At 41.2% G+C, this 26,484-nt stretch overlaps 1 protein-coding gene across 1 annotated transcript; it reads right to left on the bottom strand.

Moving 5' to 3' along the window:
- Positions 1 to 1,232: 1,232 nt before the first annotated feature.
- On the bottom strand, positions 1,233 to 12,960 carry LOC132823101 (protocadherin-10-like). The gene is made up of 2 exons (XM_060836639.1): positions 10,577 to 12,960; positions 1,233 to 3,703 (listed from the first exon to the last, which is right to left on the bottom strand). Exons 1-2 carry the CDS (start codon positions 12,958 to 12,960, stop codon positions 1,303 to 1,305), a joined length of 4,785 nt encoding a protein of 1,594 aa, XP_060692622.1. The 3' UTR covers positions 1,233 to 1,302.
- Positions 12,961 to 26,484: the final 13,524 nt, after the last annotated feature.

Here is a 26,484-nt window from a genome sequence, read left to right as displayed (position 1 = left end):
TCCCCTCCTTCCTCTGAAGTAACCCTACTTCACAACTAGGGTGGAATCATTCATCTAAAATCCTTTGTAGTAAGAACCTGAGAGCTACTTACATTGTGTTACTTGTTTGGTTTGATAAAAGTCATTCTCTGCAGCTGTGCATTTTGTTTTCTCCATTATACATTCTCACGACAAGTTTATAATCAGTTTTTAAGTTTGCATGATATAAGTCTCAGGACTACTTTGTCGACCACCCATAACATATGTTCAACATCTTCCAATAATATGCATGTGTTGATGGTGACCCTTTAAATTTATTGGACAATAGATCCTAGGTTGGACAGCCGGACTGAAACTTGCAACTTTGTTCTAATAAAACAATTCACCATGATGTTGGTATTTGATTTCATTAATTTGATGCGTTAACGTGATTAAATATCATTGGTTTTGCTGATATTTGACCTTGTATCCCCGGTTTACAATCAGTTTAACGTCAGCGCTAAGCAGAACAGCCTCCCGGAACTGTTTAGAAATAATAGCCAGTTGGTTTTGATACCTAGCTGAGTCTTATGGAGAACGTAAACGTCTACATTGGCCAACTGGACCACAATACATGTTTACGTGCTCCACTTTCTATGTAAACGATATAATTCTCTGTGAGTACACAAAATAATTGAGCAAAGCAAAACAAATAGTGTGGCCTATGTTGACCGAAAAATATTTCTCGCCCCTCAGACTATTATATACTTAATGTCAAAGGTGTTATTTTATTACACTAATACGATATACATTAGCAACAGTTTTTTTTTCCTCAAATTTCGTGCCATTGCCAAGCTGCACCGAAAGATAATCAATGTGGAAGAGAAATCTACTACACCTTCCATAAATATTAAATGTTCAGACAAGGCTATTATCAATATTATAAGTGAATAAGGTCGTTCAACTTACTCTTGACAAACAATAATGAAATATTATCTACGTGCATTCACGTATCAGTGGCCTGAGGTCACCTGTGCAGCTGACCATCAGTAAACTGACTTTTGAAGGTGATATTATTTATCATTTGCCTGTTAACTGTTAACAGCTCCCTTCTCGGTTTGCAGGTATCTGTCTGAGACGCGTCGCAGTATCATAAGTGTTTTATTCTCCACTGTTTCTTTGACTAATAATATCGATAGTTACAGAAAAGGAACGACCTTGTTTTCCACAAAAGAAATCCTTGATGTGGAAAAGCTTTAAAATTTCAACCAGAACTGATACATATGTGGATTTAACAAAGATTGACAGTAATTTCTTGTCTCATTTTTCTGGAGGAATCTGGTACTAGTCCTGAGATATGGGTGGAGTGTAGGGTTTCAAAAACAGAAAATCACTCTTTGCTGATTCCGGAGACAAACAAACCGCATAATGATGCGTTTCAGGGACACGAACAATCTCACCAGCACCAGTATAGTTTAAATATTCATTCAGCGCAGGTGTCGGGTTATAAACATCATTAGAATCATCGAGTCTGTAGCAGCAACCAGGGGAGTTGTAGTCTTCGATATTATTTCTGCCTTGTTTACATTTAATGCCAATCAACAAAATAATGGTTACAAAAAATATAAACGAAGTTGAACCTAAAATGACAATTAAATAAAGATTTATATCTGACACATGTTCAGAATTTGTAACGAAATTACTAGCCTCGGAGAACATTTCAGTGATATTTTCCATAATCGAAAAGATGATTGCAACGGTGCTGGAGAGGCTTGGTTGTCCATTATCCCTCACCAAGATGACCAGAGAATGTGTTGTGGCATCTTGCTCCAAAATGCCTCGTGTTGTTCTGATTTCGCCAGTGTTAAGCCCCACGTTGAACAAACTGGAGTGACTGGCTTTCAGCACTTGGTAGAATAGCCGTGCGTTCTGACCAGAATCAGCATCAGTTGCAATTATCTTGGTGACCAAGTAACCCTGGCTCGCTGCCTGAGGCATAATCACTTCCGCTGCTAATCCGCTCTGTGCTGACGGTGAAATGATGACTGGAGCGTTGTCATTTTGATCCAGGTTAATCACTTTGACTGTTGAACTGCTACTCAGTGGAGGAACTCCCCCATCACGGGCTTGAACTTGGACCTGGAAGTTCTTCAGTTGTTCATAGTCAAAAGAGCGCAGTGCGTAAATGGTCCCGTTCATGGAATTTATATTGAGGTAGGTATCCACTGGCAAATCTTGAATAAGGTTTGTCGTGAAGGAATAGGTAATATGTGAATTCTGATTCAGATCAGGATCGAACGCATTCACTGTGGAAATTGAAGCACCCGGAGCGTTGTTCTCCATCACATATATTGTGTACGTGGGTCGAGCAAACCGGGGATAGTTGTCATTTACATCAGAAAGAGAGATCTGGATGGTTTTATTTGTTGATAGTGGTGATGACCCCAGGTCCCATGCAGTAATAGGTATATTGTACAAAGGATTAACTTCGCGATCCAACAAGCCGCTAGTAATCAACTTGTAATTGTTGCTCAAAGATGATTGAAGCTTGAAGGGAATGTCCAAAGGAATCTGACAGTGGACCTGTCCGTTTTGTCCAGAATCACGATCTATGACATTGATTAAAGCTACCAGTGTCCCTTGTGCTGCATCTTCTGGCACCATGTTAGACAGCACGGTCACTTTTACCTCAGGGGCGTTATCATTCACGTCAGTTACTTTAATTAAGACTTTAGAATGCCCTGCAATTTCTGGCGAACCATGGTCTACAGCTTGAATATCAAGCGAATAACTACCTGCTTCTTCAAAATCAGGCATTCCTTGAACAGTAATGTCTCCTGTTCGCGGATCCAAACAGAACAATTCATGCATTTTCTGTGAAACACGGTTACTGAAAGTATAGGTTACCTCAGCATTCGAACCTTCGTCTGGATCAGTGGCATGGACTGTAACTATTAAGGTTCCCCTGGGAGAATTTTCTACTAGGTTGGCCTTATAGACTTTACGATCGAATACAGGCGCGTTATCGTTGCTGTCCAACACTGTAACGAGAATCTGAGCAGTCCCCGATCTGGGAGGACTCGCCCCGTCGGTGGCTGTCAGCAACAGCTGAAGAGATGCCTGACTTTCGCGGTCCAACTGTTTCTCCAACAGCAACTCGATAGTTTTAGCACCGTCTTCTGCAGTCTCCACTTGTAAACTGAAGTGTGCATTTGGGCTAAGGCTGTACGTCGTGACTGAGTTTATTCCCACGTCTGGATCCAGGGCGCTCTCTAGTGGAAATCGCGAGCCTGCTGCAATGCTTTCGGCCATCTGTAGGAGAATGGTACTCTCCGGAAAACTGGGAGCATTATCGTTAATATCAACAATCTCCACTTCACCGCGGTACATTTCGGGAGAATTTTCAAAAATAATTTGGAAAGAAATAATACAAATGGGAATTGGGCCACAAAGTTGGTCTCTATCCATTCTCTCATTGACAAATAACATGCCATTTTGCAAATTTATTTCTAAATAGCGCTTTGTGTAGTCAGAGACCAGACGACCTTTCCGAACTAAAAATGTTCCAGTATCCATTCCCAAATCTTCAGCAATATTACCAATGATAGAGCGCTGCTCCTCTTCTTCGAAAACCGAATAACGAATCTGCCCAGAAACCACATCCAGTGCACAGACGAGGAAAATAAAAAATATCACCGTGAATTTCAAGGCGTTGTTGCTTTGTGAATACGCCATTGTTACCGGACTGGATTATTTAGCAAAATCACAGATCCCAGGCTACATTCGGTTAGCGTCACCAGTCAGGGCTGGCAATATTCCTTCCGACACTTCGAATTCTTAATTTCACCAAATATTTTCCTCTGTGCTTGGTTAAATTGCCGCACAGTCGAAGCGTAGGCACCTATTCTCAGTGGTTCTGCTCTCGCTCCCTGACGGAGGAGGAGCAATGGATCTCTCATTCTTTTGAAATTCCTATTGGTGGGCAGCGACTCGACGCGTCCTTGTGAAACATGTCACCAGAAATTCTTAAAGCTGAGCAGTTCCTGGAATTTTGACGATTGGAATAAGTCATTTAATGGTGTGCAACCTTAAAATGCATTCCACTGCTCAATTTGTTTTGTAGCATTTCCCTCATAGTTGTTGCCAGTGCTTGTAAATGCGACTAGTCTCAATATCTGAGACCCCTGGCCATTAATTATTCCGTTTGAATACCAATGGAACAGTTTTTCTGTTGCAACTCTTAATTGTTTTCTAAGTGCGATCAGATTTGTCGCTGACCTTCAACAATTGACAGTCCACCAACGGTTGTTTCCTTTTCATTTCGAGAATGCTCTCTAACTTCATCCCCTAAATATATAATCGACATTAAACCCATATTCTACGCTCAAGCGCGTAACTGTTGAATTCTTGTGGTTTATACAGACTTATCTTTTAGTTCCCTCTATGTATTGCTGGTAACATTATTCTCGCTAAATGTCTCAATTCGATCGTGAACAGAACGAAGTTGAAATACCCTTCAATGTTGTTACGATTACGTTTGGTATCCCATAGAAGAAAATTCTAATGCAATGCTAAAACTCATTTCAAAAGGTTGCGTCAACTTCGTGGAATCTGATTTATCTTTACAGGACAGCCATAATATTTTATCATGCATTATCAAAAAGTGTGTTCATAACTGTAATTACAAAATATTTAGCATATTAATGAACAGGCAAGTTATAGAAAGCAAACTGTCCTCGACAATACCATTCAAATAGGAAACAAAAGCAACAATACACTATGAAAAGTTAAGGTCAGCAGCAAAAATGCAATAGCATCGCCTATTAGCATTGACAATATACTCTCACGTAAGTATTATTACTGAATGTGAGCAGTTTATAAACCATGACACTGTTTGAACAAGGTTTGTAGCAGTTTATAAAATCGACCTTTTCAACCAAACCCTGAAAGAGGTATCGTTAATTCATTTCAGAAATCCCAATGATGTTTGTATTACTATTAACCAAGTAGCATGTTTACAGCCAAAGATAGTTTTTTTTAATGCCTTGTTAAAACCATATGCGTCGCAGTGGAAGAAAGGTGGAGGAAGAAATACATCAGCGACTTATGAAATTAGAAAAAAAATCATGAAATGATATTTATGAAAGCTTGGGGTAATAGATTTAAGTTAAGGGGCAAGAGGTTTAGAGAAGATATGAGGAAAATATTTTTCACCCAGAAAGTGGTTAAAATTTCGATCTCATAGCCTGTAAGGGTGGTAAACGCAGAAACCCTCATTACAATTAGGCAGGTTGCAGACGTACACTTGTGATGCCAAAGCATACAAGAATCTTGACCAAGTACTGGAAAATGGGATTGGGATACGTAAGAGGTTGTTTTTGACCAGCAGAGACTCGATGGAACACAGGCCCATTGAGTTGCTGTGGAGCTCTATGGCTTTATGACTATGAGAGATTGCAGTTAAATAAATAGATAAAATGATAGATGGAAAGCGATCGCTCGGGCTACTTTTTAATCAGTACACAGGAATCACAGCTGGAATGAGTGAACTGCTGGATCAAGAAATAACCAGAGCAGTTGATGAAAGAAAATAGTAAAAGCAACAGTAATCTTTAACATAATAATGTTTAAATAGTGACTGTGAAAAATGAATAAGTCAGGTAAAGCCTGAAGTAACAGATTAGGCAAAAGCTAATTTTGACTGGATAAGATATTCTAATGTTGCAACTTTGCAGAACAGGTGCTTCTGAGATTTGTTTCATCAAATTGTAGTGACTGCACAGCATCTATAACCATGTTTGAGAGGGATTTCGGACATGTTTGCCGCATTTCCTGCACTTCTGTTCTTCACCTCTCCCCCGGACCATGATGGGGTTTCCAATGTCCTCGTCTTACATCCTACCTAGTTTCCATTTTCAGTTAATAGTTTTCCATTATTTCCACCTCAGCCTGATGCCACAAGCAAGTACACACTCCCATTCACCTTCTCCTTTCAAGTTGCAAACGGACCCTTCCTCTGTGCTATACTGGTGCTCTCCTCAGTCAACTGCAACACCCAACCCTCTTCCTATAGAATGTTAACATGCAACCTGCAAGAGATATCACAAAGGTATTTTACCTCCTCTACCTCTCAATCGCCAAGGTGTCAAGCATATTGTTTCCAGTGGCATCAGTGATTTATGTGCATTTGTTTAAATCCAATGTTCATATTTGCTACTCACAATGTCATTTTCTCTAAATTACACGAAAAAATGCAGATTGGATAACTTTTGGGTATCAATGCATCCATTCCATCATATTAGGTTTCTGGTGGCCTCTTATTTGCTCTCATACTGACAACTACCTCCTAAACTTATTGCTCTGTTCCACTACGGCTCAGGGTAGCTTCGAACCCAATACCTCATGTTTCAGTTACGTACTTTACAGTCGACTGGACTCAACATTGAGGTCAACAATTTCAGACCAAAATCCCTTGGGTCTTATTTCTATCTGGATATTCTGACAGATTGTGTATGCGTGTATGTGTGTGTTCATGTCTGTGTGTATAACATGTTAGCATCGGTAATGGTAGCCAGAAATCTATGCTATCATTTAAGAACCATTTGACTTACTATTGTTGCTTTGCAATGTAAACTGCCCTTCTCATCCGTCATTCTTATGCGTGACTCCAGATCTATAGCAATGCAGTTGACTCTGAAATGACCCGACTAGCCACAGACCTGCAATTCGGGGTGGGTAATAAATCCTAGTCTTGCCAGTGATATCTGCATCACGTGAATGTCGTTGTATACAAACCACAGCAGATAGAAGTAGAAATATTTAGTTGCTACTTCTCTGTTGTCAGTCACTAGAGAGATTAACATCGTGGTATGAAATGAGTGGTAGATTTTAAAAACGATATTTTGCGTGGCAAGGTGGCTCAGTGGTTAGTACTGCTGTCTCACAGCGCCAAGAAACCAGGTTCCATTCCCGTCTTGGGCGACTGTCTGTGTAGTTTATACATTCTCCCCGGGTCTGCGTGGGTTTCCTCCCACAATTCAAAGATGTGCAGGTTAGGTGGATTGGCCGTGCTAAATTGCCCATAGTGTTCAGGGATGCGTAGGTTAGGTGCATTAGTCAGGGGAAAATGTGGAGTAATAGGGTAATAGATCAATAGGGTGAGGGAATGGGTCTGGTTGGGTTTCTGTTTGAAGGGTCGATGTGGGCCTGTTGGGCCAAATGGCCTGTTTCCACACTATAGGGATTCTATGAATATATAACATACAATAGACAAGTGGTACAGGAGTAGGCCATTCTGCCCTTTCAGCCTGCATCACCATTCAATGTGATCATGGCTGATCATCCTTAATCAGTATCCTGTTCCGGCCTTATCTCCATAACCCTTTATTCCACTATCTTTGAGAGCTCTATCCAACTCTTTCTCAAATGAATCCAAAGACTGGGCCTCCACTGCCCTCTGGGGCAGAGCATTCCACACAGCCACCACTCTCTGGGTGAAGAAGTTCTCCTCATCTCTGTCCTAAATGGTCTACCCCGTATTTTTAAGCTGTGTCCTCTGGTTCGGCACTCACCCATCAGCGGAAACATGTTTCCTGCCTCCAGAGTGTCTAATCCTTTAATAATCTTATATGTCTCAATCAGATCCCATCTCAGTCTTCTAAACTCAAGGGTATACAAGCCCAATCGCTCCGGTTTTTCAGCGTAAGGTAGTCCCACCATTCCAGGAATTGATCTCGTGAACCTACGCTGCACTCCCTCAATACCCAGAATGTCTTTCCTCAAATTTGGAGACCAGAACTGCACACATTACTCAAGGTGTGGTCTCACCAGAGCCCTATACAGCTGCAGAAGAACCTTTTTGCTTCTATACTCAATCCCTCTTGTTATGAAGGCCAGCATACTATTAGCCTTCTTCACTACCTGCTGTGCCTGCATGCTTATCTTCATTGACTGGTGTACAAGAACACCCAGATCTCTTTGTACTGACACTTTACCTAAATTGATTCCATTTAGGTAATAATCTGCCTTCCTGTTCTTGCCACCAAAGTGGATAACGATACATTTATCCACATTACACTTCATCTGCCATGCATCTGACCACTCACCTAACCTGTCCAGGTCACCCTGTAATCTCCTAACATCCTCATCACATTTCACCCTGCCACCCAGCTTAGCATCATCAGCAAATTTGCTAATTTTATTACTAATACCATCTTCCATATCATTAACATATATTATAAAAAGCTGCGGTCCCAGCACTGATCCCTGTGGTACCCCACTGGTGACAGTCTGCCATTCCAACATGGAGCTGTTTATCACTACTCCTATCAGCCAACCAACGTTCAATCCAAGTTAGTACTTTGCCCCAATACCATGCGCCCTAATTTTGCTCACTAACCTCCTATGTGGGACTTTATCAAAAGCTTTCTGAAAGTCCAGGTGCACTACATCTACTGGATCTCCCTCGTCCATCTTCAGAGTTACATCCTCAAAAAATTCCAGAAGATTAGTCAAGCATGATTTCCCCTTCATAAATCCATGCTGACTCTGACCTATCCTGTTAGTACTATCCAGATGTGTCGTAATTTCATCCTTTATAATAGACTCCAGCATCTTTCCCACCACTGAGGTCAGACTAACTGGTCTATAATTTCCTGCTTTCGCTCTCCCACCTCTTTTGAAAAGTGGTACATTAGCCACTCTCCAATCTGCAGGAACTGATCCCGAATCTATCGAACTCTGGAAAATAATCACCAACGCATCCATGATTTCTTGAGCCACCTCCTTCAGTACCCTGGGATGTAGACCATCAGGCCTAACAATCTCTCCAACACCAATTCCTGGCAAATATAAATTCCCTTAAGGGCAGGTCCTTCAGCCACTGTTACCTCAGGGAGATTGCTTGTGTCTTCCCCAGTGAACACAGATCTGAAGTAGCAATTCAATTCTTCTGCCATTTCTTTGTTCCCCATAATATATTCCCCTGTTTCTGTCTTCAAGGGCCCATTGATAAACGAAATGAGGGCATCCCATTATGTGAATGGATTGCCATTGAGCATTGCTAAGTTTGACTAGATAGCAAAAGTACTCTTAAGTACATTAAAAAATTAATTCGGAAAGCAAAGAAAATGCCAACATTTGAGTAAAGTTAATGCCATTCCTCGGTTTGTAAAGGGAGCTAGGACAAATCAGGAAACTACATGATGTTACTCTAACATGACTGGCAGGAAATATAAAGCAATATGTACTCGGGTTTCTAACAGGCAGCCATCTGGAAGCAGTAATAAGATAGTAAGAATCATTTCTATGCTTGACTTCATCAAAGGAATAATAGTAACTGTTAATACTGACAAGTGATAAATGTAATATCTGTGAATAAGGTCATGGATGGAGAGAGAATATCACCACTTCTGTGTTGCTAGTGTAGCTACTCAGACTTGAAAATAAAGGTGGGATAAGATAAAATGTATCGGTGATGAGACCACATTTGCTCTCAATTTAAAGCAATGATATTGACCTGGGAATTGTTTGCCAAGGGAATTGGGGTACTGATATTAAAATCACGAAATGTATCAATATGCATTAAAAGCCCATACCAAAAAACAAACTGATGCTCATTGGCTGAGGCTCATTGGAACAACAAAGAAGTGGTGATAATCTTCTCTGGGGAAGTTGTAAGCCAGACCTAGACTACTGTGTCTGGATCACGTCACTAAAATCAAAAGCATAGAGAGGCATTGGTGAAGTCTAAATGAAGATTCACAAACATTATACCCAAACACCGATAATACATACATAGGAAAAGTTAAGAATACAGGAACTCTTTACTGTTCTAAAGAGAGACAATTGAGAGGTGACATCACAGAAGACATTAAGATAACAAATAGCTTCATTAGAGTTGAGTAGAGAGAGTAAAAGTTTCCACGTCTGTAGGAGGGCAAAACTATATTGCATCAATATAAGGTAGTCACTGATAACTCTTTTGAGGAAACAATTTATTTCCTCGACGGAAAGATTGAAATGTGAGGATCTTTTTCATTCGAATTAATTGAGAGAAATAACATGATGCATTTAAGAAGCTAAATAAGCATATGGGTGAGAAAAGGCTAGAATGACATAAAGAGAGTGTTATACGGAAATGATGAAAGAAAACTGTTGTGAAGCAATGGAATCAGGATGGACCTATGGACCGAATGGTCTGTAGCTGTTTAATGAACTTCATGCGTCTAGATTTAACACTTGAGATAAAGGAAAATGCAAATCTAAGAACATAAGTTCCTATTGCTATTTTACATTAAGAGAGTCGATTTTGAGTAGTTTATAATACGCTTTTGCATCTAGTTATAATGCTATACCATAGGGGTTGTTTCATAATGAGTGATAGGAAAACTATGCACTACAATTCCAACTGGAACATTTTATATTGTAACGCTTTCTTTCTTTTACCATGTACCTGTCGATGTGTACTATAAATGTTTTCCCCTCCATTTGCAAATTAATAGATATAAAAAGGAATGAAATCTCGGCTTTCCAAGTGCAGTTAAGTAAATCAGATATTTTATCAAGAGTTGGAAACTATTGACCTTGAATTCGCCACAGTTGTATCACTTAGCATTGCACTTGAGGCACGTGTGGATTGCAGGGTTTCAAGAACAAAAAATCGCTCTTTGATGATTCCGGGGACAAGCAAACCGTGTATTGGTAGGTTTCTGGGAAAGGGATGTTCTGTCCAGTTCCGCTGTAGTTTAAAGAGTCTGTGGGCACCGAAGCCCGACTAAACGTTTCCTTCGCATTCATTCGGCTGCAGCAACAAGCAGGGGACCAATAGCCTGGAACATCATTCCTGTCCTGATGGCATTTCAGGACAACCAATAAAACAATGATTACAAGGAATATAAGCGAAGTTGAACTGAAAGCAGCAATCAAATAAAGATTTAGATCAGAAGAGTAGTTAGATGTACCGACTAAATTATTTGTATCCGAGCTTTTTTCACTAACATTGGCCAGGATGGACAGGACGATTGTAGCCGTGGTGGAGAGACGGGGCTGCCCGTTATCCTTCACCGAGATGACAAGATTGTGCGTACTGCCATCCTGGTCTAAAATGTTGCGCGTTGTTCTGATTTCTCCTGAATTACTGGAGATAGTGAACAGAGTAAGATCGGTTGATCGAACCATCTGATAGGAGAGCCGTGCGTTCTGACCAGAATCGGCATCAGTTGCGATTATCTTGGTGACCAAGTAACCTTGGCCAGCTGATTGAGGCACGACCACTTCCGCTGCTGATCCGCTCTGTGTTGATGGTGAAATAATGATTGGAGCGTTGTCATTTTGATCCAGGATAATCACATTGACTGTTGCGCTGCTGCTCAGAGGAGGAACCCCCGCATCACGCGCTTGAATTTGGACTTGGAAGTTTTTGACATTCTCGTAATCGAAAGAGCGCAGCGCATAAATGGTCCCGTTCAATGAATTAATATTGAGATAGGTGGAGACTGGCGATTGCTGGATAATATCTTTGAAAGAATAAGAAATATAGGAATTCTGATCCAGATCAGGATCAAATGCAGTCACCGTGGAAATCGAAGCACCCGGGACGTTGTTCTCCATTATATACTCTGTATATGTACGTCGAGCAAACCTTGGAGCATTATCATTGACATCAGAAATCGAGATCTGGACGGTTTGATTTGACGATAATGGGGGAGACCCTGAATCCCAGGCTAAAATAGGAATGTCATATCCAGTGATAGTTTCACGATCCAACAAGCCACTTGTAATCAACTTATAATGGTTGTTCAAAGAGGATAGCAGCTTAAATGGAAATTCCTTAGGAACCTGACAGTGGATTCGACCATTAGCTCCAGAATCGCGATCTGTTACATCGATCAAAGCTACCACAGTCCCGAGATCTGCATCTTCTGGGACGTTACTGGATAGTGAAGCCACCTTTATCTTAGGGGCGTTATCATTCATATCAACTAGTTTGATCAACACTTTAGAATGTCCTGCGATTGCTGGCGAGCCATTATCCATGGCTTGAACAGCGAGTTCGTAACTGCTCGCTTCTTCAAAATCCAAAGGCTGTTGAACTCTTATCTCTCCAGTATCTGGGTCCAAACTGAATAGTTCGCGCACTCTGCGAGAGACAAGGTTAATGAAAGAGTATTTTAACTCTGCATTGGTGCCTTGATCTGGATCGACAGCGTTGATCTTGATCACGAAGGTACCTGGAGGTGTGTTTTCCTCTAAGCTCGCCCTGTATACTTCCTGGTCGAATACAGGCGCGTTATCATTGATGTCAAGCAAATTAACGTTGATTTGAATGGTCCCAGATCTTGGAGGGGTCCCACCATCAAAGGCTGCTAATACCAGCTCGAAGAACGACTGCTGTTCTCGGTCCAAGGGCTTCTCTACCAGTAGCTCTGCAAGTTTAGTATTGTCCTCCCTTGTTTGCACATTTAATCTGAAGTGTTCATTCGGACTGAGTTCGTACGCGGTGACTGCGTTTGTCCCCACGTCTGGGTCGAGCGCGCTCTCTAGTGGAAAACGTGAGCCTGGCGCAATGTTTTCCGCTATTTGTAAGAGAATGGCACTCTCCGGGAAACTGGGCGAATTATCATTAATATCAACAATTTCGACTTCACCGCGATACATTTCCAGAGGATTTTCTACTATTATTTGGAAATTTAGGATACATCTAGTGATTTGTGCACACAACTGCTCTCTGTCCATTCTTTCGTAAACAAACAAAACGCCATTCTCCAGATTTACCTCCAAATGCTGTCTTCCGTCTACTGATGCAAGACGACATTTTCGAGCTGACAGTTGCCGAACATTTAGTCCTAAATCTTCAGCGATATTCCCAACGTAGGTACCATATTCCAATTCCTCTGGGATAGAATACCGAATCTCTCCAAAAACTAGATTAATTGGACAAAGCAGGAGAATAAGAGTCAACATCTTCATTATAAAGGCGTTGTTGTTCTGTAGGTTCGCCATTGTGCCCGCGCCGGGTTGTTGTGGAAATTCTCAAATATATTTCAGGACAGGCACTGGCTTCGCTGCGAAATCCGTCTATAAATGAATCCGTAAGTCAAATTTACAAATAATCGTTTTCCCACTCCGACCATCGCTCCACAATGTAAATTGATGTAAACGACAATTATCTTTCAGCCAGCTCTCTTTTTATCTTGAGGAGGGGCAATGGATCTCTCACTACATCCGAGCTCTTTATTGGTCGACAGCGAGAAAAGGAGTTCCTGCCATTAACTGTGCCTTTCTAATCTTAAAGCTGCACTGGTCTATGAATGAACTATTTAGTGGTGCACAATTCATATAGGTACTCAACATAAACAGCTGCATTGTATGTTTTAATCGTTTTCTCCATAATCCTCATAAACGTTTTGGCATTTCCTTGATTTGAATTTTGATGCTTTGTTCTCAGTTCAAAAACAATGAAGGGCAAAGTTACATAATTTTGGTCACAATAAAAGCACGTTCACGCTGGATAGCACTCATCAATTCTTGATCTGCAAAACTGAGTTTCTATGCATTTTTATTGATGTTTTTCACATTTGATTCACATCAAAATCAAGTTCAATGTTTATGACCATGCAGACAGGAAAAGTCCATTAACCCTTTAGAACTGGATCCGCCAGACAAGTAGAGTACTACAACTCAAAAACCAAATTCTATTTAGCCACCTTAGCCCTATGTCCCTGATAGTTATTTAACTCAAATCTACGATCTTGATCAATTGTTCCATTGCCTACAACCTTTTAAGTCAAAGAATATGCAGACTTCCAAACCACTTAATACCAGTACAAAATTATATTGTTTTCTTTATATTTCAATCAGCAGATCCAATTAGGGTTAAAGAAGGAAAGATTGCAAATAAATTGGATGAGTGTGTGTGTTTGTCTGCATGCAAGTTGCTAACTTTGCCAATGAAGAAACTAGAGAGTTGAGGTGAATGCAGACTGATATGCTGCTTTGAAATGAAGTTGAAACAGGGAAGAACATTCTCTTTCTGTAATTTGGGAATTGCAACATATTGCAACACGTTGAGAAATAGTGCTAGAGAAATTATTATTAAAAAGTAAATACTAACTGTGTCATGTTAAACTGAACTCACTTTTTGTATCCAATACAGAAACGACAAATCGATCCAAGAACATACAACGTCAATGTGGAAGTGCAGTTCAAATTTTTCGTCCTTAAATTAGGCATTATTGGAAAGGAGTGGACTATTCAGAAGGAAAGAGGAAAGTAACCTTCAGATGCAATGGAAAGAAAATAGAAACCTTATTTGTACTGGCAGAATTCATGATGCTCAATGTATTAGAAAATATAAGTTATTTTTTGGTCCTGGAAGAAAGGTTTCATGGAAAGCCGGTATTTATTCCAAACTCAAATTGTGCTTTGAAAAATGGCAGCAAAATATGTCTTTGAGCCTTTGCTGCCCATGTGGTGATGGTGCATTAACAGTGATCTTTAACTGGTTGAATTGGATTGAACTTGGTTAAACTTGCAGAAGAGCTGAAGGTGTCAGTTGCCTAAAAGTGAAATTAGACACACATTGTCTCATTAAAGAGTTTAGAGAAAATAAAATATGTTTCACCGTTGTACTAACCCAACCTATAAGACTGTATACAATGCATGCATTTAGACGAAATAAAATTGATGGTCGCATGACCTTTTAACAGATAATGGAATAGATAAGGAAGATGAATAGCGACGTTCGAGCAGAGTAGAAGAAATAATGCAAGCTTGTTTAAATCTGAATGGAAACGTAATAGCTATAGTAAGGGTTACAGGGACCTGACAGCCATGAATGTAACAGATAAATAAGTCGTGGTAAATTCAATAATGTACTCCAATTCAAACTCTCCAAGCTGCTTAGCACAAATGAATCGCTTCTGGGCTTCATACTGAAGCGTATTTTCCAGCTCAAGACTTGGGTTCGTTGTTGACGAATAATTTCAGACTGAATAGAAACTGAAATTTTAGAAATATGCGAGCATCTAAGTTTAAAGGGCGAAAATTAATAAGTTAATATAGCTTGCAGCTGACACCAAAATTGGAGGTGTAGGGGTCAGCGAAGAAGGTTACGTTAGATTACAACATCAGATGAGCCAGTGCAGATGGAGTTTAATTTAGATAAATGCGAGGTGCTGCATTTTGGGAAAACAAATCTTAGCAGGACTTTTACACTTAATGCTAAGGTCCTAAGGAGTGTTGCCACCCAGGTAAATAGTGCTGTGAGGAAGGCATATGGTGTACTGGGCTTTATTGGCAGAGGAATTGAGTTCCGGAGTCCTGAGGTCATGTTGCAGTTGTATAAGACTCTGGTGAGGGCTCATCTGGAGTATTGTGTGCAGTTTTGGTCGCCATACTATAGGAAGGATGTGGAAGCTTTAGAACGAGTGCAGAGGAGGTTTACCAGGATGTTGCCTGGAATGGTAGGAAAATCTTATGAGGAAAGGCTGAGGCACTTGGGGCTGTTCTCATTGGAGAAGAGAAGGTTTAGGGGAGATCTGATAGAAGTGTATAAGATGATTAGGGGTTTAGATAGGGTAGATACTAAGAACCTTTTACCGCTAATGGAGTCAGGTGTTACTAGGGGACATAGCTTTAAATTAAGGGGTGGTAGGTATAGGACAGATGTTAGGGGTAGATTCTTCACACAGCGGGTTGTGAGTTCATGGAATGCCCTGCCCGTATCAGTGGTGAACTCTCCTTCTTTATGGTCATTTAAGCGGGCATTGGATAGGCATTTGGAAGTTATTGGGCTAGTATAGGTTAGGTAGGATTCGGTCGGCGCAACATCGAGGGCCGAAGGGCCTGTACTGCGCTGTATCCTTCTATGTTCTATGTTCTATGTTCTAAAGAGACCTTGCAGTGCAGGTTCATAGCTCCTTAAAAGTGGAGTCACAGGTAGATAGGATAGTGAAGAAGGCGTTTGGTATGCTTTCCTTTATTGGACAGAGTATTGAGTACAGGAGTTGGGATGTCATGTTGTGGCTGTACAGGACATTGGTTAGGCCATTGTTGGGATATTGAGTGCAATTCTGATCTTCCTATTGGAAGGATGCTGTGAAACTTGAAAGAGTTCAGAAAAGATTTACAAGGATGTTGTCAGGTTTGGAGGATTTAGGCTATAGGGAGAGGCTGAACAATCTGGGGCTGTTTTCCTGGAACGTCAGAGGTTGAAGGGTGATCTTATAGAGGTTTACAAAATTATGAGGGGCATGGATAGGATAAGTAGACAAAGTCTTTTCCCTGGGCTGGGGGAGTCCAGAACATGAGAACATAGGTTTAGGTGAGGGAGAAAGATATAAAAGAGACCTAAGGAGTAACGTTTTCATGCAGAAGGTGATACCTGTATGGAATGAGCTGCCAGTGGAAGTGGTGGAGGCTAGTACAATTCCAACATTTAAAGGGCATTTGGATGGGTATATGAATAGAAAGGGTTTGGAGGGATATGGGCCGGGTGCTGGCAGGTGGGACTAAATTGAGTTGGGATATCTAGTCGACATGGACAAGTTGAACCGAAGGGTCTGTTTCCATGCTGTACCTCTCTATGACTCTAAATCGGCCTGTTTCGTCATAATAAATAAGAACACATTGTTCACTGAAGTAAATGTGAAATTGCAGTTGGAAAGATCGACCTGTGTGGATAAAATTCGAATTTTATTTAATCCATCTAGCTTTCGCACTAGTCAATTAATACAAAAATACACTGGGCTTAAAGTGGTAGGAATAAAATAATGGAAATATTAAATGTGTAACTAGTACAAGCAAAATGCTGGCATAGCATTCTCCGGCTAGCATGCATTTCGCAAATAATGTGTCCCGTACTCTTCTGTTTGCCATCAGTTAATTTAATTTTGCCATTGATCCTTTGTTGGCGTATTTTGTATTAACATTCGAATTAAAGAACTGTTATTTCCCTTGTCTGATTAATTCTATCTTTCTAGTTTTAATTTAGCTTCACAATAAACCGTTATAGTAACAGTCAAAACTCGAGAAATCTTACATGCTTCCTTGGTTCACGTGCTAGCAATTGTTCGCTGATACAGAAATGTGTGGGCTCATTCTCAAACATCGAGTGAAAACAGCAAAAAAAATCCCTACAGTAATGGAGTGATGCGCCATCTGTTGGTAGAGTTGTGAAATTGGCACTCGGATGTAAGTTAATGCCCTCCGGAATGCACAAAGGATATATTTTCTTTTAAAATGTTAGACACGCTAACCTCCTTTGTTCAGCATTATTTCCCCGCCCAATACCAGTATATCGATTAATTAAGTATTCGCCTCATTGCTTTTTAGTGATTCTTTCGACTGTTTTTTTTAACTTGCACCATAACAGTTGTTGCTCTTCAAAGCTGGTAATTGTATCGCTGAAAATGGGGAAAAGTTGCACAGTAGTAATGTTACTGTGCCAGTAATCCAGAGTCGTCGGCTTAACACGCATTTGCAGGGATTCAAATTCCACCAGGGCAACGAGTAAAATTCAAATTTCGTTATATATTTGGAAATAAAAGTGAGTCTCACTGACAGTGACCATAAAACTCTCAAAATATCCTAAAAGGTCATCTGGATCACTAATATCTTTTAGGGTGGAAAATCTGTAGTCCCTCATTCGCCTACATGTGGCTCCAGACCCAATCAATGCGGTTGACGTTTCACTACCTCCTAAAATAGTCAAGAAAACTCTTGATTGTATCAAAGAGCTGCAAGTAAATTTAAAATCAAATAACTGGATCAACAAACTTGCGTCAACATTTGAAACAGAAGTATCAACGGGCCATACATAGCAGTCGATCCTGCAAAATCCTGCTTGGGGTCTGCGTCAAATTTGACCGAATTGCCTCTTAAACTCTCTCAGGCAACAGAATGTAGAATACACAACAAACATCCCATCAACACACCTGGCTACCTTCGACAGTTGCGAACCAACAGTTTCTACTATCTAAAAATACAAGGGCAGCAGATTCATTGGAAAATCACATTATGCAAGTTCCGCTCCTAGCACACACTATCATGAATTGGAGTAATATAGTTGCTCCAATTGTACATTCCCCTCCAAACGACTCGCTACTTTAACTTAGAAATATGTTCCTTCAATATCATACAATCATAGAATCCCTACAGTGTGGAAACAAGCCAGATGGCCCAACAAGTCGACACCGACCCTCCGGAAAGCAACTCACCCTGTCCCATTCCCCTAACGCATTACCCTACATTTACTCTTGACTAATGCACCTAACCCACATATTCCTGAACACTGTAGGCAAATTAGCATGGCCAATTCAAATAATCTTTAAATCTTTGGGTTGTGGAGGAAACCGAAGAACCAGGATGGTTGGGTCAACCATCTGGAGGTCTCGTCCGGAACAGCAGTAGGATTGTAGAAGCTTTTATTATTATTATTAATTCACAGGATATGCGTGTTCCTGTGGGCCAACATTTATTGTCGAACCCCAGCTGCCATTGAGAAGTTGGTTGTAAGCAGACATCTCGAACTGCTAAAACCTACTTAGGTAAGATAAACCCATAATGCCATTAGGGACAGAGTTCCACGACTTTTACGCAGCGACACTGATGGAACAGTGATATATTTCCAAGTTAGGCTGGTGAGTCAGTTGGAGGGGAACTTGCAGGTGGTTGTGTTCCCATTTCTCTGCTGTGCTTTCTCCTTCTAAATGGTCCAGGTCATGGGTTTGGAAGGTGCTGCTGTGCTGGATGAATTGGTTCACTATCATCTTCTCAATACTAAAAAAAAATTGGGCTATTTCTAGGCGACCCATAAGGCGCTATATAAGTCAACGTTATTCTCGTTTTAAGAGAAGTTGGGAAACAACTAACTGCTTGATAGTGCAACACCGAGACTCGAGACAAGGCACGACCAGGGCTTGGAATTGGACATTTACCCTTTAACAATCGAAACTAATGCTGCTTTACAACTGCAACAAAAAAAGGGTCTTACTCGGTGCATTATTCGTACTCTGACGCAAATATACTCTATTACTAATAGAATAAACATCTCGCACTCAATGACGGAACTGTCCTCACGAGTTTCCTCAGAAAACCCAGTCTGCGATATAAAACGCTTCGTCGGGTTGGCGCGTCTGCAGGTTCGCCAACATCCAAATACTTTAACATGAAGTTTCAACTTCTACTGCATTTTGTGGCGTTCACTCCCTCTAAGAACAATCAACTTTCAATTAACTGTCCTTAATCCCGCCAAATGTACAGTTGTAGTGGGTATGAAAGTGTTGCAACCCGATGCCCTGCAGTTGAAGACGGATAATGGCTTCATGCGCAAGTATCTAAAGTACCTGCTGCAGTCAACCTTCTTCTTACCTCTTTATCAAATATACCACTGACAAGTAACGTGCCTCCCCAACCCCGCGTCCCGATTCACACAATCAGATAGCTCAGTAGGACTAGGTGGCTACTGGAATCCTGAAATCATCACAGCCCTGCATGAATATTGTTCAACAAATCAGGGAACTTTGAGAGCACTTGCGTCTGTAATCGCTCAAGCTGTTGTTTACGCATGTCTTGATAGTGTCCAGCGAATGTGTAAATTCAAAAAGATTGCGATGCTCCAGCATTTTGATGTATGTTGTGAAACTTATTTGTTACCGATACAATTGCTTGCAGAAGAGTTTTCTCTTTTTTTAATGCCCCGTACGTAGGTAGTGCGAGTGGAGATGAGGCAGTGCTCCGCTTAATGCTAAGGAATGGAGCCGGAAAGTTCGTTCAAGTTTCAGTGAGTGAGCATTTTGAGGATAGTAACCATAACTCTGTAAGTTTCAAAGTCATTCTGAAAATGGGATAAGGATTGTGCAGCAGTTAAGGTTTAAATTAGGGGAATTCAATATCATTAGACATGACCTTCCAAGCATAGACTGGGAGCAGTTACCTGCGGATAAGTCTACATTTGCAATGTGGAAATCTTGAAAAAACTATGTTCCTTTAACAGTAAAGGACAATGGCCGCATGTCCAGGGAATACTGAGTCTCAGGGGATATGGAGAGTTTGATAAAGAAACATAAATAACCAGAAATGTCATGTTCAGCGCATTAAAAACAAGCAAGGTCCATCAAGTCAACCCTAAACCTTCTTTTCTCCAATGAAAACAGCCCCAAGTGCCTCAGCCTTTCCTCATACGATCTTCCTACCATACCAGGCAACATCCTGGTAAACCTCCTTTGCACCCGTTCCAGTGCCTCCACATCCTTCCTATAGTATGGTGACCAAAACTGCACACAATACTCCAGATGCAGCCGCACCAGAGTCTTATACAACTGCAACATGACCTCAGGACTCCAGAACTCAATTCCTCTACCAATAAAAGCCAGTACGCCATATGCCTTCTTCACAGCACTATTTGCCTGGGTGGCAACTTTCAGAGATCGGTGTACATGGACACCAAGATCCCTCTGCTCATCCACACTTCCAAGTATCCGACCATTAGCCCAGTACTCCATCTTCTTGTTGCTCTTACCAAAGTGAATCACTTCACACTTAGCTACATTGAACTCCATTTGCTACCTTTCTGCCCTGCACCTGCTGTAACCTGTCACATCCTTCCTCACTGTCAACAACTCCACCAACTTTCGTATCATCCGCAAACTTGCTCACCAACCTTCTAGCCCCTCCTACAGGTCATTTATAAAAATGACAAACAGCAATGGTCCCAAAACAGATCCTTGCGGAACACCGCTGGTAACTGCACTCCAAGATGAACCTTTACCATCATCTACTACCCTCTGTCTTCTTCCAGCCAGCCAATTCCTAATCCAAACCTCCAACTCACCCTCAATGCCATACCTCTGCATTTTTTTGCAGTAGCCTACCATGGGGAACCTTATCAAATGCCTTACTAAATTCCATATACACCACATCTACCGCTTACCCTCGTCCACCTCCTGAGTCACCTTCTCAAAGAATTCAATAAGGTTTGTGAGGCACAACCTGCCCTTCACAAAACCATGCTGACTATCCTTGATCACATCATTCCTATCCAGATGTTCATAAATCCTATCCCTTACAATTCTCTCTAAGACTTTACCCACAACAGAGGTAAGACTCACTGGCCGATAGTTACTAGGGTTATCCCTACTCCCCTTCTTGAATAAGGGAACCACATTTGCTATCCTTCAGTCTTCTGGCACTATTCCTGTAGACAACGAGGACATAAAAATCAAGGCCAATGGCTCTGCAATCTCCTCCCTTGCTTCCCAGAGAATCCTAGGATAAATGCCATCAGGCCCAGGAGACGAATCTATATTCACCCTTTCCAGAATTTCCAACACCTCTTCCCTACATATCTCAAAGCCATCCATTCTAATTAACTGTGACTCAATATTCACATCGGCAACAATGTCCTGTTCCTGAGTGAATACTGACGAAAAGTATTCATTCAGTGTCTCTCCAATTTCTTCAGCCTCCACACGCAACTTCCCACTACTATCCTTGAATGGACCTATTCCTACCCTAGTCATTCTTTTATTCCTGATATACCTATAGAAAGCCTTTGGGTTTTCCCTAATCCTACCTACCAAGGACTTTTCATGTCCCCTCCTTGCTGCTCTTGGCTCTCTCTTTAGATCCTTCCTGGATACCTTATAACTCTCAATCGCCCCAATCGAACCTTCACGCCTCATCTTTACATAGGCCGCCCTCTTCCCTTTAACACGGGATTCCAATTCCTTTTAAACCACGGCTCCCTCACACGACCCTTTCCTCCCTGCCTGACAGGTGCATACTTATCAAGGACACTCAATAGTTGCTCCTTGAACAAGCTCCACATATCGATTACACCTTTCCCTTGAAGTCTACTTTTCCAAGCCACACATCCTAAGTCATGCCTCACAGCATCATAATTTCCCTGTCCCCAGCTATAACTCTTGCCCTGTAGTGCACACTTATCCCTCTCCATCACTAAAGTAAAAGTCACCGAATTGTGGTCACTGTCCCCAAAGTGCTCACCTACCTCCAATTCTAACACCTGGCCTGGTTCGTTACACAGAACCAAATCCAGTATGGCCTCACCTCTTGTTGGCCTGTCTACATATTGTGTCAGGAAACCCTCCTGCACACATTGGACAAACACCGACCCATCTAACGTACTCGAGCTATAGCTTCCCCAGTCAATATCTGGAAAGTTAAAGCCCCCATAACAACCACCCTATTACTTTCACTCTTCTTCTGAATCATCATCGTAATCCTTTCTTCTATGTATCTAGGACTATTAGGAGGCCTGTAGAAAACTCCTAACAGGGTGACCTCACCTTTCCTATTTCTAAGCTCAGCCCAAACTACCTCAGATGGCGAATCTTCATCCATCGTCCTTTCCACCGCTGTAATACTATCTTTGACAGGCAATGCCACACCTCCCCCCCTTACCCCCCCCCCCCCCCCCCCCACCCCTGACCCTACTAAAACATTTAAACCCTGGAACCTGCAACAACCAATCCTGTCCCTGTTCTACCCATATTTCCGTAATAGCCACAACATCGAACTCCCAGGTACCAACCCACGCTGCAAGTTCACCTACCTTATTTCGTATACTTCTCGCATTGAAGTATACAAACTTCAAGCCACTTTCCTGTTTACAGGCACCCTCCTTCGAGATTGATGCCATGTTCCTAACCTCCCTACACTCCAGGTCCTGCACACTAAAGCTAAGTTTAGGTTCCCATGCCCCTGCAGAGTTAGTTTAAACCCCCTGAAAGAATACTAGCAAACCTGTCCCGAGGATACTGGTGCCCCTCAGGTTCAGGTGTAGACCATCCTGTTTATAGAGTTCCCACCTTCCCCAGAAAGGACCCCAGTTACCCAGAAACTGGAATCCCTCCCTCCTGCACCATCCCTGTAGCCACGAACTTAACTGTACACTATTGCAGTGCACTGCAGTATTGCAGTGATAATGTGCACTCACAACAAATCCAAGCGAAACGCATATCCTCCGTGATGTGCAAATTTAGAAAATTTAGAAACAAATAATTACAGCATGTTAAAATAAGCCAGACGTATTCATTTACCCACTCATTGCTACTAAGAGTTAGAAAACAATTCGATAAACAAAACTTGCTCATTTGCCTTGTGAACTATTGGTCTGTAGCCATATCACACGATAAATATCTCAGGTAGTGCGGCGTTGTACAGTTTTCTGGTCTGGGTACCTTTTGCTTTCTCCAACTTTCACTTCAGGGCGAGGCCTGCATATAATCGCAGATGCACTGTTAATATCAACACAATTGTGTGCATTACCAACTGCTCGCAACAGTAGTAGAATCATCAATTTTAAGGGCAATTAAATGATCATTGGATAAACATATGGATGAAAATGGAACAGTATAGGTTAGATGGACTTCAGATTGTTTCCACAGGTCGGCGCAACAACGAGGGCCGAAGGGCCTGTACTGCGCTTTGATATTCCATGTTCTATTTAAATACAAAGGCAAGAAAATATTATACAAGGTTGATATAAATGACAGCTACTATATGGCGCAAAATAAATGGATTTCTCTGGTAATATTTCTTTCAGCACAAATTGACAAATGCATTCCCGAAGAAATCCTCTGCTTGATATTTCTCTTTCAATAGTCAAGAAACAGAAATAAAAGTTAATATACCCTCAATGCGTCATTACATTACGTTTAGGCATAATTTGAACATTCGCTTTCAATCATCTTCATCAATGAGCAATGCAAAACTATCTAGGGGAAAAAACACAGAAAAGAATGGAACGTATAACATGCTGACATATATATTGTGTCTTAAACATTTCCATTGAATCATGCAGCACATAAGATATCTTTCAGCCCATTATAACATGATAGCTTTTAGAATGAGCAGTTTTGTGTTGACTCTGGCCATCTTTGGTTTAAAATTGATAGCATTATTAAGACCCTCAATCTCAGGTGCCGGCTTAAATGTATTCATTAAAATTATAAAATATATGAGATCAGTTTCCATCATCTTTACCGTACGACATGTCTCGCCCAACAATCCTCTGTGTGAAAGTGATTCTGCTCACACCATCATCAATGTCACTAGACAATGTTTGAAAACGATGATAAAATTAGAAAGTTGCAGGAGAAATACAGCAAGTCATAGAAATGTACAGCACGGAACCAGACCCTTCGATCCAACCCATCCATGCCGAGCAGATATCCTAACCCAGTCCAGTCCCACCTGCCAGCACCTGGCATATATCCCTCCAAACCCTTCCTATTCATATACCGATCCTGATGCCTTTTAAATGTTACAATTGTACTAGCCTCCACCACTTCCTCTGGCAGCTCATTACATGCACATAACATCTTCTGCGTGAAAAAGTTGCCCCTTAGGTTTCTTTTATATCTTTCCTCTCTCACCTTAAACCTATGCTTTCTAGTTCTGAACTCGCCCACTTCAGGGAAAATACTTTGTCTATTTATCGTCTCCATCTCCTTATGATTTTATAAACCTCTATAAGGTCACCCCTCAGCCTCCGACGCTCCAGGAAAACAACCCCAGCCTATTCAGCCTCTCCCCATGGCACAAATCCTCCAAATCTCGCAATACTCCTTGTAAATCTTTTCTGAAGCCTTTAAAATTTCTCAACATCTTTCCGTTAGGAAGGAGACCAGAATTGCATGCAACATGCCAAAAGTGGCCTAACCAATGTCCTTTACAGCCGCAACATGACCTCCCAACTCCTGTACTCAATACTCTGACCAATAAAGAGAAGCATACCAAACATCTTCTTCACTTTCCTATCTACCTGCGACTCCACTTTCAAGGAACAATGAACCTGCACTCCAAGGTCTCTTTGTTCAGCAACACTCCCTAAGACCTTACAATTAGGTGTATAAGTCCTGCTAAGATTTGTTTTCCCAAAGTGTAGCACCTCACATTTATCTAAATTAAACTCCATCTGCCACCTCTCAGCCAATTGGCCCATCTGATCAAGAAGTGTGGAGAGAAAAATGAAGTTAACGTTTCCAGTCCAATATGGCACTCTTTTCAGAAGCTGAAAACAATGATCTGTGGTTAATGGCTCATTCATTAACAGGATGACTTTTTTTTCCTCTTCCACCTCCTTTAATTTCTAATCATCTCCAACTGGTTGAGTCTTAACTTTTTCTCTCCGAAGAAGGACAGTCCTAACTTTTCCAAGTATTTCTCATTCCTAAGTTCCCTATCTCTGCTTGGCATGTTTATTTAGTTTTGGCAAGTATGGTTAAGGAGAATAGGAAGAGATTCTATAAATACATTAAGAACGCAAGAGTAACGAGGGAAAGAATAGGGCCCCTTAAAGTTCTGCAAGGCTGCCTATATGTGGAACCGCATGAGTTGGGTGATACTAAACGAGTATTTCCCATCCGTATTTACTGCGAAGAATGTAATAAGCTAGAGAATTTGGGAAAATAAATAGTGATGTCTTAAGAAGTGTCCATATTACAGAGTAGGAAATGTTGGATGTCTTAAAACGGATGAAAGTGGATACATCCTTAGGACCTGATCAGGTTTACCAGAAAAGTTTGTGGGAAGCTGGGGACATGATTGCTGAGCCCCTTACTGAGATATTTGGAAGGTAAATAGCCACAGGTGAGGTGCCGGAAGATTGAGGGTTAGATAGTGCTATGCCATTATTTTAGAAAGGTGATAAGAAAAAGACAGGGAACCAAAGTCTGGTGGACCATTCATCAGTAATGGATATGCTGATGGAGCGGTATCTGATGGACAGCATTCACATGCATTTCGAAAGATAAGGACTGATTGGGGAGGCACCATGGGAAATCATGTTTCACTAACTTTACTGAGTTTTTTTGAAGAAAAGACGAAAAAGATTGGTGAAAGCAGAGCAGTAAATATTGTCTTTTGACACTTCAATAAGGCATTCCACAGGTTTCCACACGGTAGGCTGGTTAACAAGGTTAGATCACATGAATACATGGAGGGCTGGCCATTTCGATACAAAATCGATTCAAAGGTAGGAGACAGAGGTTGGTACTGAATGGTTGCTTTTCGGACTGGAGGCCTGTGGTTAACTATAAGGATCAATGTTGAATCCACTGCTTTCTGTCAGTTACATAAATAATTTGGATGTGAATATAAGAGGTATAGTTAGTGATTTTGCAGACGGCATTAAAATTAGTGGTGTACTAGCTAGCGAAGAAGGTTACCTTAGAGTTCAACGGGATCTTGATCAGATGAATAAATGGTGAGAGGAGTGGCAGAGGGAGTTTATTTTAGATAAATGTGAGGTGCTGCATTTTGGTAGAACAAATCAAGGCAGAATTTATAAACAAACTGGTAAAATCGGTGGGTGGATTGCCAAACAAATAGATCCTGGAGTGCATGTTCATAGTTGCTGAAAGTGGAGTTGCAGGTAGATAGGATAGTGAAGGGGATTTGGTACGCTTGCTTTTATTGGCCAAAACATTGAGTATAAGAGTTGGGAGGTCATGTTGCAGCTGTACAGGACATTGGTTAGGCCACTTTTGGAATACTGCA

This window comes from Hemiscyllium ocellatum, chromosome 16, assembly GCF_020745735.1.
Source record: "Hemiscyllium ocellatum isolate sHemOce1 chromosome 16, sHemOce1.pat.X.cur, whole genome shotgun sequence".
Taxonomy (NCBI): Eukaryota; Metazoa; Chordata; class Chondrichthyes; order Orectolobiformes; family Hemiscylliidae; genus Hemiscyllium; species Hemiscyllium ocellatum.
Note: the sequence above shows the minus strand (reverse complement) of the source record. Positions and strands in the feature narration are given on the sequence as shown.